Source organism: Solanum dulcamara, chromosome 9 (assembly GCF_947179165.1).
Source record: "Solanum dulcamara chromosome 9, daSolDulc1.2, whole genome shotgun sequence".
In the NCBI taxonomy this organism is placed as follows: Eukaryota; Viridiplantae; Streptophyta; class Magnoliopsida; order Solanales; family Solanaceae; genus Solanum; species Solanum dulcamara.
This window is the reverse complement of record NC_077245.1, coordinates 38744819-38756770: the sequence shown is the minus strand read 5'-3', so window position 1 is coordinate 38756770 and position 11952 is coordinate 38744819. Positions and strand designations below refer to the sequence as shown.

General features: G+C 38.4%; 2 protein-coding genes across 5 annotated transcripts in view; one reads left to right on the top strand and one right to left on the bottom strand.

Annotated features, from left to right (window-relative positions):
* The first annotated feature begins 1916 nt into the window (after positions 1 to 1916).
* Positions 1917 to 4452, top strand: LOC129903654 (uncharacterized). Its single transcript, XM_055979200.1, has 4 exons — positions 1917 to 1938; positions 1983 to 2201; positions 2994 to 3485; positions 3585 to 4452. Exons 1-4 carry the CDS (start codon positions 1917 to 1919, stop codon positions 3743 to 3745), a joined length of 894 nt encoding a protein of 297 aa, XP_055835175.1. The 3' UTR covers positions 3746 to 4452.
* A 1691-nt stretch (positions 4453 to 6143) lies between these two features.
* The window catches only part of LOC129904547 (uncharacterized), a 77033-nt gene continuing 71224 nt past the window's right edge, over positions 6144 to 11952 (bottom strand). For all 4 annotated transcript variants that reach the window (XM_055980105.1, XM_055980106.1, XM_055980107.1 and 1 more), the window contains 4 exons: positions 11305 to 11704; positions 7706 to 9247; positions 6909 to 7116; positions 6144 to 6814 (listed from right to left, as the gene is read on the bottom strand). In XM_055980105.1, coding sequence (XP_055836080.1) covers positions 6714 to 6814; positions 6909 to 7116; positions 7706 to 9247; positions 11305 to 11704 — 2251 coding nt within the window. In that variant the 3' untranslated portion in view covers positions 6144 to 6713. The remainder of the gene's footprint in view (positions 6815 to 6908; positions 7117 to 7705; positions 9248 to 11304; positions 11705 to 11952) is intronic.

Genomic DNA, 11952 nt, shown 5'->3' with positions numbered 1-11952 from the left:
ATACTACTGAATTGCAGGTATTGGTTAGCAAACTGGAGAATTTCCAGTTCAGTCATATCTTTAGGGAAGCTAATTACACTGCAGATTCACTCTCAAAGGAAAGCCACATGAAAAGCTATACACAACACTACTACAGCTTTCAGCAGCTTCCAAGAGAGACCAAGGGACATTACAAAATGGACAAAGCTGGCATGGCTAGCTTTAGGAGAACCAAGATGAAGAAGATCAATCAACCACATTGAAGGAACTTCTTCATACATTGAGTTATTAACTGATATTAATAATGATAATTAGGTCCATTGAAAAAGGGAGAGTCTCCCTAATTTACTGCTCTTATAGGATAATCTCCTTACCAATAGATTTAGGATTTAGCAGGATGGTACAGGGCAGCAGGTGCAGGGTGTGGAGTAGCATGTGGACTTGTCCAATGCCCCCCAAACTTTGCAGGATGTTAGAATATATTATTTTGACAAGTCCCAAGAAGTTTCAGCCCAAACGGATAATTGGAAGCGTTAGGCGAGCGACATGGAAACATCCAGCTGCCTTAAGCCTAAAGAGAGGGTCTTTAGTAATTTGGACCCTCCAACTTGGGAAAAAAGTCTTCAAACTTTGCAGGACTGAAGGAGAGGATATATATGCTAACTCCATAAAGTTTCAACTCAAATGGATAATTGGAGACGTTAGTCGAGCGACTTGGAAAATGATAACACTCTCCAAAGCTCTTACTGAGGTCCCTTCTTTATTGCTAGTCTGTGTATATTATGTTTTGTTTGGGCTTGTTTGCTGTATTATTGCAGGTGTCTGGAGTAATATATTAGCATTCCTCAATAACAAATACATAGACAAGAGCACAAAAACAACTTCCAAACACCCTGCAACCGCTAAGCTTCAGCAGGGCAGCAGGTGCAGGGTGAGGAGTAACATGTGGACCTGTCCAATGGCCCCCAATCTTTGCAGGATGGTAGAATATAATATTTTGACAAGTCCCAAAAAGTTTCAGCCCAAACGAATAATCGGAGGCGTTAGGCGAGCGACATGGAAACATTCAGCTGCCTTAAGCATAAAGAGAGGGTCTTTAGTAATTTGGATCCTCCAACTTGGGAAACAAGCCTTCACATTTTGCAGGACTAAAGGAGAGGATATATATACTACCTTCATAAAGTTTCAGCTCAAACGGAGAATTGGAAACGTTAGTCGAGCGACTTGGAAAATGATAACAGTCTCCAAGGCTCTTAATGAGGTCCTTTCTCTATTGCTAGTCTGTGTATATTATGTCTTGTTTGGGTTTGTTTGCTGTATTACTGCAGGTGTTTGGAGTGATATAGCAGCACTCTTCAACAACAAATACATAGAGAAGAGCACAAATACATCCTCCAAACCCCCTGCAGCCTCTAAGCCTCAGCAGGGCAGCAGGTGCAGGGTGAGGGGTATCATGTGGGCCTGTCCAAAGGCTCCCAAAATTTGCAGGATTGTAGCTTATGTTTTTTTGACAAGGCCCAAGAAATTTCAGCCGAAACGGACAATTAGAAACGTTAGGCGAGCGAGCTTGAAACAATCAGCTGTCTTAAAGTTAAAAAGGAAGAATTTTGCTAAATTGAAGCTCCATCTTGGGAAACAAGCCTTCAAACTTTGCATGGATAAAGGAGAGAATATATATGCAAACTTCAGAAAGTTCCAGCTCAAACGGATAAGAGGAGACGTTAGTCGAGCGACATGGAAAATGCTAACAGGCTCCAAAACTCTCTTTGAGATCCTTTCTCTTCTATTAACCTGTACAGGTCCTTGCTTGTCTTTGGTTATTTGCTGTGTAATTGCAGGTTGTTGGAGATATACACCAGCATGCTCTAACAACAAATACATGGAGGACAACACTGCTACAGGACTCTCCATGACTGAAACAAAAGGAGTGTGCAGAAATGGAGCCCCCTATTATTTTTGGTACTTGTTTGGTTGTATGTATTCCTTTGTTTGTTTTTGTTTAGGTGCAATAACTAATGGGGAGCCACACACAAGCAACTTGAACCAGATCACAAGAGAGGATCCTCTGTTCTGTGAAGCATGCTCCAACACAAAATTGGAGCTGCACACAAACCTTCAGCAGTTTCTCCACTCCATCCATGAACTCTCTAAAAGCTCAACACTTGCAGCAGCCCATTGTGCAACCCCTGTCCTGCTGGCTCCTGGTTGTTGTGTAGCTGCAGGTACATCAACAACTGGAGAGCTATTCCATCAGAAATTGGAGAGCTATTCCAAGAAGTCTAACCACCTCAAAACAAAGACCAACAAGCAGCCTAGGGAACCTGCAGCCATCACTAAGAGTCCTACACAAGGACTGTACAGAGCAGCAACTTCCTTCTGGATTTTGTGGTTGTTTGGTTGTTTGTATTTGGCTGTTAGTTTTTGCTTAGGGACATCAAAAACTGGGGAGCTATTCCATCAGAAATTGGAGTTGATCACCAGGAATTCACAGACACAATCCCATAACATCCAATCCAGTATTTGGCCTTGTTCTTCTCCATCTTTTTGGACATGGCCTTTGTCCACTTATGCAGGCCCTCTTTGGAACTGCTATGAGGGATGCAATGTCCTGGGGCTTCTATGGAGCAACACACTCAGCTGGTCAACCACACTCTCTATTATCAACACACCCCAGCAACAACTCCACCAACCTGCAGCAGACAAGGAACAAATACAACCTAATAGTACTACTATTGGTTACAGCAGCATGCAGATTTCTTGGGTTGTGTGGTTTGTTGGTTTTGATTGTCTGTGCAGGTACTCCAAGAATTTGAACCTGATCACAACAAAGGACATCCATTCTTGTGTAACTGACACCAACAAGCAACCTAATCACAAAGGAAGCAACAAGAAGATGCACACTTGTTTGAGATCTTTTCTATTAACCTCAGCTCCTTTCTTGCTGGTTCTTGTTTGTTGTGTAAATGCAGATGTCAGGATGGACTCATCAACATGTCTTCCCAACACCTACATAGAACACATCACAGCTACAACCACCAAAACAAATACCAAAACAATTACTAAGAGGCCTCCACAAGGACTATGCAGAAATGCAACTTCCTTCTGGTTTTTGTGTTTGTTTGGCTGTTTGTCTTTGGCTGATTGTTTTTTCTTAGGGACATCCACACTCTCTAACATCAACACACCACAGCAAACACTCTACCAACTGGCAGCACACAAGGAACATGGGTACAGCAGCCTGCAGATCCCCTTGGTTGTGAGGTGCAGTCGTTTTGATTTATGCAGGTACCCCAGCTGCAGCTTCCTCCTTGAAGCTGCATTGAGCCCCAAGAGCAGTCACCCCAGCAACAACTCCATCCACCTGCAGCAGACAAGAAACATATACAAGTTTGTTTGTTTTGTTTTTCTGTACAGGTACTCCAAGAAGTCTAACCACCTCATAACAAAGACCAACAAGCAGCCTAGGGAGACTGCAGCCATCAGAACCTGCAGATTGGCAGCCTTGGGTTTGTTGTTTTTGTTGTTGTTTGTCTGTGCAGGTGCAGATCCTCATAATTGTAAACAACTGGATACTAAAGCATGGATCACCTCTCCATACATATCAGATGCATTCCATCAACAGCTGCAACAGCTACACCAACTTGAAGCAGACAAGGAACAAATACAAGTTAATGGTTGTTGGAGATACAGGCAACAGTGGAACCCAGAAGGAACTCCAACACCCTCAGAGACAACATCCAAGAACCAACAACAATATCATGAGTAGCTGTAGAATGATACACCTCCATCAACTCCATATACATACTGTGGAAACACAACACCAAACAACTACTCAGCCACACACCAAACAACAACTCAACCACAGAGCTGAAGCTGAAAGTGCAGAATTGAAAGATGAAGTTCAACAGCATCAGCAACAACAGAGGCCAAAACCAACACACCCACGTACAGCAACCTCCAGACTTGGTTGCTTGTGCATGTTTCTGGTTTTGTCTGTCTGTGCAGGTGCACAGCTACACTTTCTTCCACAACAAATCAAAGGCTGTTGGCTACTATAGTTCCATATATTTCCTATCCTTTCAGCCTCCTTAGCTGGTAATCATGATACTGATACAAAGGCATATTTCACCTGGATTTTCTTGGTACGACAAGACTAAAAAGAGCAAAGATGAAAAGAATTTCCCATCCCATGCGAGATAGAAGTTTCGTATACTTGTTCTTCTTCAATGTAGCTATGTCTGGTACGTAGCATAGTTGGAATAGGACTAGTGTAGGTTACTTTTCTTTTTTCTCATGGAAGGGGAGAGTCTCCCTCATTTATGCTTTCATAGTTGAATTGTACCGGGAGGAGTCCTCTCACAGGTTTACTGCTTTCTAGTTATAGTTAGTCTCTTTTTGTATCGGGGATGAGTTAGCCGACCTTAATAGGTTAGCCGACTTATGAACCACCATAAGATCGGAGGTAAGGTTTATGTCCCCCTCCTTGTATTTTTATTTTGATTATTTATGTTAAGGCTTGGGGGTGTTGCTTAACCCCTGACTGTGCACGAGAGGTGGGAGCCTCGTGTAGGGTCTGTTCCCATAAAAAAAAAAAAAAAAAAAAAAACCTACCATTTTCTTCTTCACACCACCTACCCTTCTCTTCTTCATACCCACCTACATTTACTCTCATTTTGAATCTTGATTTTTTTCTTTCAAAACCCATTAAAGTAAAAAATTAAAAAAACAAAATCACTCCACTCCCACGTCCTTTCTTCTTCACACCCACCTAGCCTCGTCTTCTTTACACTCACCTCTATTTACTCCCCATTTTGAATCTTATTTTTTTTCTTTCAAAACTCATTAAGAAGAATAATAATTCTTCTCCCCATTTTGGTGGAGAAGACGATTGGGGTTGGGGGAGGGTCGGATGGGTGGTTAATAATTAATCAAGAGTTAATTAGTATAAAATATAGTTAATAAAAGAAAAGTTAATTAATAAAGAAAAAAAATACAAAAAATTGGATGGGTAGTTAATAATTAATTAGGAGCTAATTATTATAAAATATAGTTAATAAAAAAAGTTAATTAATAGAGAAAAGAAAAATAATATAAAAAATCGGATGGATATTTAATAATTAATTAGGAGTTAATTAGTATAAAATATAGTTAATAAAAGAAAAGTTAATTAATAAAGAAAAAGAAAAATAAATAAAAAAATATAATTTCTGACATGGCGCCACGTGACAGCAAGTGTAATACACCACATACTATGAGAGTGGTGTTATGCGTTCAGGGGGTAATAAATTCACTTTTAGATAGTTTAGGTATGTAATAGATCGTCATAATAATTTAAGTGTGCAACTGTCTTTTCGATACAACTTCAAGGAAAATTTATACCTTTTCCCTTAAAAAAATCCCTCACACAACTATGACATGGTATACCTCACCCATCATAAAATTTTTCAAATAAAACTGTCTAATGTTTGAACTTTAAAATCACGCTTTAGACAAAAATATTCGAGTTTCGACAAATTTCAAACACAAATTTTCACAAGTTCAATCACATATTTAAAGTTGTTTTTCTGAAGTGGGTAAATTTGCAAATTGCTTTGCACTTTGGGAACAAATAACGGCCCTAAAAGCAAATATTTGTGCACTTTGCTGGATTAAATTCTGTAAGTTTGCTTTTCTCAAATTACGTACGCATAAAAATAACATTTAAAATAACAAATAGCTGTCCCAAATTTTATTCATGATGCAAGAGAACTATGAGAAATAAAATAAACAAATGCATTAAAAGGCGACGCATGGAGACACTAGAGGATGAAATGCATACCCATCAAAGACGTCGTCAATCAATCAAACAAGGAATCCACAAAAACGTTCTTATGTATTTATCAATTGTCTCAACACACTTCTCATTGTAGAGCTTTTCATCAAAACAACTTAACCGACAAACATGCCATTGAATTATGGAACAAGAAAGCTTTTTAACTATCTGACAGGAATTTAGTGAAAAACAGTTATTTCTACATACAAATAAATGAATTATTATGATAGACATATGGATACTTTAATAGGAGTTTTAAGAAATGGTTATTTCTTACATGCTTTGTCTTTTTACTTCTAAACTGAATGAATTAGATGAAAAGAATTACGAAGAAAAAAAATGAATAGGATCCTTGATCAAAGAGATGTGACACATCGTCTTCCTGATTTCCAAGATTATATAGATAAAAACATAGATTCAATAGAAGCTTACACCAAACCATACAAAGTTGAGATATATTTGGACTGGTTTCTTCAGCCCCTCAAAACCTTTTTAAAAATTCTTTTGAATCTTACCTTTTTGTTCGTATCCAAAGGTGAACAAAGCCCTAGCTTCTAGAGTTCGCTGCTTTCTCTGTGCTTATGCTCTATATGCCCAACACAACATTTGAATTTTAGCAATATACATATACTATTGTTTTCTGCAAAATGTTCTTCAGCACGCATCCTAACAAAATTATCTCTGTGGGGTGGGGGATACTTCCACTCCTGATTCCCCTGGCTTAGGATCTTGCAGCCTTCACTATACTTGTTTTCAATTGGTTAGAGCCTCTCAAATATCAAACTGAAATCATAACCCCTTCATCATTGTCAACAATCGTAGCCTATACCCGAACTTTCCTTCCCCATTAACCATTTTTGGGACAAAAAGCTTCACATGCATGGAGATTCACCTACCCAAGCGCTCAAAGACGACCTAAATTTCATAGTACATCTTCTGACTGGAATAATTTAGGATACACGAAAGACACCATTTGCTTTAAGGAGTTCATAGATTCTTTCAAAAATGCATGTCCTTCCATAGCTGCAAGAATCAACACAAAGTGTAGCAGATTGACACCATCAGAATTAACAAACAATTAACAACCACCATGCAAAGAGAATCAATGAATTACTACCTTTTGTTAGAGCATAAAATTCCTTGGAGAAGTCTTCAACACGTCCATGGACAGGTCTCATTCCACAGATTTGGATCACACAAAATTCCAGGTACAATGCCATAACTGTTATTTGCAACAGCAAAATACAGACCCCTTGTCTTTCAGAAGTAACCTGCTTCAACTTGTTGGCTTCGCACAGTTCAGTGACAATAGATATTCCATGATCCTACAACCCAAAGGTGAAACATAACATGAGTGTCTTAGTACTGCTAGAAAATATCTTCTAGGAAGGCAACATGGCAGCATACTCATGAAGTTTTTTAAAAATAATGCTGACCAATGCAGAGTTGGAAACTAGGTGCAGTTCCTTCCTTTTTACATCCTACAGCACAAAACTTGATTTCCTCACATTTTCAAAAAAAGATCATCTTTTAAGAGTGTGCAGAGCCCCCATTAAAGTGACTAACGTAGCCCAAAATCTCAAAGAAAACTTAATGGTTAAAAATTAACAAACTATAAAGGGGGACACAAAAATATTGAGGACAACAGGCTCAATGCTGCTGAAGCAATTAAGTAAACTGATCCATTTTGTTAGCTCCATTTATTTTCCCTTTAAACAAGACAGGTTTAGATTAAGAAAATCCTGGGAGGTCAACCTGCAATATTAAGCCTCCATAAGGTCAGGGACATAGAAACCACTGCCTTCATCAAACTACATTAGAATACTGACAGGGACTTAAGCTCAATGCATAAATCATGCAAAGATCAAGTCTGGAAAGAGGAAGATACAGCAGAGAAAATAATTTGTGTTTCACCTGCAAGCAGTGAAGGATATCAGGCATTGGTAGCTCGGGAAATTGAGCAAGATCAACAAAACCCACTTCTTCCGCCTTTTCAGCAGCATCTTCAGCTTGTTGACACAAAAACTTAAGGAGAAGACAAGTAATTCTATATATCTGAATAGACATTGCATCTGAAAAGTGTGTCTGCGAGGTCAGGTTAGCATGCTCATTTGGTTGATCTTTGATCACAGTAGCAGTTCTAGACGAAAAAAATGAATATTTGGGATTTAGACTGCAGCAATGAGCAGAAAAAGCAAACCAGCCATTTTTGCTATTGATAGATGATGGCTTTTTCTGCCACTCGTACTCCTCCCTCAGGGTAGGATGACAAAAGATTGGGGGAACTCTTCCTGGTGATTCCCCATGACGTGGCGTACCGCAGCTAATAAAGGCCAATAAATGGATGCATCTTTCCCTCAACTGTGACTCCATTTCTTTCATGGTCCTTGACCAGGTATTCTTATGCTTTGCCAGAACACAGATTAACATAACCGTATTTTCAATCTCTCTAAGAGCACTCAATGAAGTATGTGGTTTGAGTGCCCGAAGTCTTTTCTTATCATGATCATCTGGTGGAAAATCCGGAGCACTAAGATAATATGAAATTAGATCAGCCTTCTCCAAGAGGAAGTAAGTCACCACATGTTCCACATTGAAAATCGAACTTTCTCCTAAAGAGTTAATAATTGCTGTAACCACAGCCAAGCTAAGTCCCCAAATGGGTTGAGCCCTTTCATTATTCTCAAAGGTATTCGTCAGGTTTCTCTCCCTCTCAACTACTGAGAGAGGTCTACCATTAGATAGGTCAGCCAACAACACACTTAACGATGCAAAGAAACCAGTGTTTACAAGCATCTCAGCACCTTCCTTCACATGTGCAATAGTCAAAAGAAACTTCAATATAATGCTAATGTTTGAATAGGAGTTTTTATCTTGAAGTTTAAGAACAATACGCTGCATTGGGAGGTGTTTTTGAATGATGGGGAACCAAGTAGCAGGTGTTGAAAAACCTTTGAGTATTTGATCAGTAATAATCACAGAGATGGAGCAATGTTCAGAAAGTTCGATACAGTTGCAAATCAGCGGTAGTAGCCCCAAGCTCACATTAGCTGCCTCAGGTAAGGCTTCATTATGCTCAATTTTTGTTTGTACTCCAAGGCGAGAATCTCTCCAACTTGATTCGAGTGAAAAGAGAATTAGCATAAAAAATATCTTCATTGGAAAAATAACACCAGTAACCAATGGCCTACAGTTACTCAACACCTTGAGGCCATAACCTGAAGTTTTTAATATCAGAAGGCACGTAGATAAAGACAAATGTGTACTCAGAGACCTGGTAAAGTGGAAAAGCAACTCTGCTTGAGCTGCAAGAATATTAACAATGTCTTCACTAGCATCAGAAACAGGAGGTAATAGCTCGATTGTGCAGTGGAGAGACTGGCATATATTATCAATGCTAGATGACAATGATTTTTCAGGAATTTTTCTGTCACTTCCAACCTCGTTATCAAGTGACTGCATAAACAAGGAAACCATGTCAATCATAGAGAGCAAATATATACAATTACCCTTTTCTTGGACAAAATTACAGTCACAGCAAGAGTTCAGACATTTTTACATACAATAATTACGCTTTAATACAAGTTGGGGGCAGCAACAATATGAATGCTCACTTATTGTGTTGCTCTATTTAAGTTCTTCTCAGGTAAATATTATACAAGCAACAACAACAATATACCCAGTGAAATTTCACTAAATGGGGTTTAGGGAGTGTAGAATGTGCGTAGACCTTACCACTACCTCATGGAGGTAGAAATGTTGTTTTCGAAAGACCATTCGCTCAAGTGCATCAAACCCAAGTAAAATAAAGTACTAAACATTCTTTGTATTTTCTAGTGGCATATATATTAAGATAAAACACTTCTAGAAAATATAGGACCTTAAGTAGGGGAGTTTATCAGTCGGTTCGATTTTGAATGTTATTGGTTTTGTTAGAATAAGAATAAAATATATACAATCCTACTTAGAATAGGAATAAAAATAGTAGATAATATCCAACTTGGTAAAGGATTGTTTGTAGTGTCTATAAATAGCGTTTTTGTGTATTAATGTAGATACACAATTCATTAATATGCTTCTCCAATATTTCTTACACGAAATCAGAGCATTCGTGAGAAACTTCCGAGGAAGAAAACTCAGTCAGACAGGTCATTGTGCGTCTATTACCCACGACTTCAAGGCTGATTTTTATGTCATCATCTATTTCCGTCAGTGTTGTGTGAAAACCAACACCACCACTAGCTCCCTCACTCTCTGGTGACAAAAACCCAGTCAGACCCATCGGAAAAGACCACTTCACGCGCCGATATGTTGTGGATGCGTTGAAGCCAATTAAATTAAGTATTTAATTATATTTTTAGTAGCGTTCTTTATTATTCTAAAGCAGAATTTATGTTTCATAGCTTCACAAGGATTAGGCTAAGCTATAGTAATTAGTTTGGAATAGGATTTAGGTTTCCTACTTTCATAAGAATTAGACTTCCTATTGTTGTAATAAGACTCCTATTTAAAGGGGGTTTTGATGAATAAATCATTAAGTCGTATTTTAACAAAAAAAACAAGATATCAAAGTTCTCTCTTCCATTGAACTCTAAGGTTTCAGCCTCCCTTCAATGAGCTAAAGTTATATACAAAATAGGTCGATCTAGGAATGCGAACAAAAGCAAGGGAAAGTCGAAGTCAATTGATTTAGATTTCTATTCATTGTCCTATGACTCGCTGCTTCTCTAAGAATCCTAACATGCAACTTTTCTGGTGAGATCGGACCACGCGATGGCGCATGAGCTCTTTTCCGACCACTTTCCGGCAGTTTTTCTTTTTCCAATAGGATCACCTCTTCATTCTGAAGTTGCCAATACAATTATTTTCTTATAACCTCTTCTTGAACTTGAATGAATATTTCATTCTATTCAAATTTATGAATTGATGGGTATATCCTCTATATATTTTGCTTGATAGTTATTAATCTTCATACCCCCACACCTCATAAATAAATAACTTTTTGTCCAATTCCTTGTCGACTCTTCTCAAAATGTTTTGGTTACAACACTACTATGCCTATCTATGCTGCACTGAATGCAATGAACGATTCAAAGTAATCACAATTGCAACCACAGTTACATGCTACGCATAATTTATGCTAGATAAACTGGGTGTAATGAAATACAAACTAAAGCAGAAACAATCTTCATAAGGTCGATCTAAAAATAAAACACCAATGATGCTTCTGAGATCTATAATCTGAACAACGACAGCTTCACCGACCATGGTACCCCGTTTCAAAAAAGTTTCATAATGTAATAACTTATAAGATTTAAAGGTTATGAAGTAAGGTAATGACTTAAACCTAGAAGATAGTACATAGAAACCGGACATGCAACTGAAAATGGAGCTCACAGCATCACCATGGATAACACTGTTGCCGATGCTTTTCAAGGAAAAAAGTTCATACAATTGAAAATCCCAAATGACACAAATGTAGAAGACTACATAAGAAGTCAAATGCAACTGACCGCAAAACTCGCATTATCATTGTCAGATATGGAGAAAGTAGTTGCCAAAGCTATTAAAGCTGAAAGCTTGGATGTTGTGAGTGACACCATGACATTCACATTCTGCAAAGAGAGCAACAGCATTTCTGCAACCTCTTTAGATGCTTTCCAATCCGAAAGATCCCACAAATCAATAGCCATGTCCCGTTGCAGACGGTCAGTGTCATATAAGCACACACCATCAGTTTGAGGAGAAATGTCCTCATGGTTCTTACGGTGATATGTTTGCAAGAAATTTGACTGTAGTAGATATTGTGACAGCTCCTTGAATGGCATGTGGGAAATCTGTCTACCTTCAATCTCTCCTTGCAGATGATAGAATAAATCATTGAGAATTAAGTCGTCCAGTTCATTTCCTCCACTGGAAGAAAACAGAATAGACAGAAGAAAGAATAAGTCTTGAGTTTGTGCAACTTGTAGAATAGATTGATCCACTGGAAAGCCCAAGGTATTTTGCATTTCAGTTGCTTCTAAAAATATTTTTAGGTTGTATGATCAAACGCATGAAGGAGAGCCTTATAGCAACTGGTAAGTTATTTTATGTGACCTATATATCGTGGATTTGAGACATTGAAACAGCTGCCTACATCACACCCCCTTGGGGTGTGG

What these genes read in the sequence shown, in the direction of transcription:
- LOC129903654 (XM_055979200.1), top strand. Translation starts at nt 1,917, where the DNA reads ATGGAGCCCCCTATTATTTTTG. An exon ending in TGGTTGTTGTGTAGCTGCAG is followed by an intron (nt 2,202 to 2,993) that starts GTACATCAACAA and finishes ACACCTACATAG; the next exon opens with AACACATCACAGCTACAACC. An exon ending in CTGCAGATTGGCAGCCTTGG is followed by an intron (nt 3,486 to 3,584) that starts GTTTGTTGTTTT and finishes CATACATATCAG; the next exon opens with ATGCATTCCATCAACAGCTG.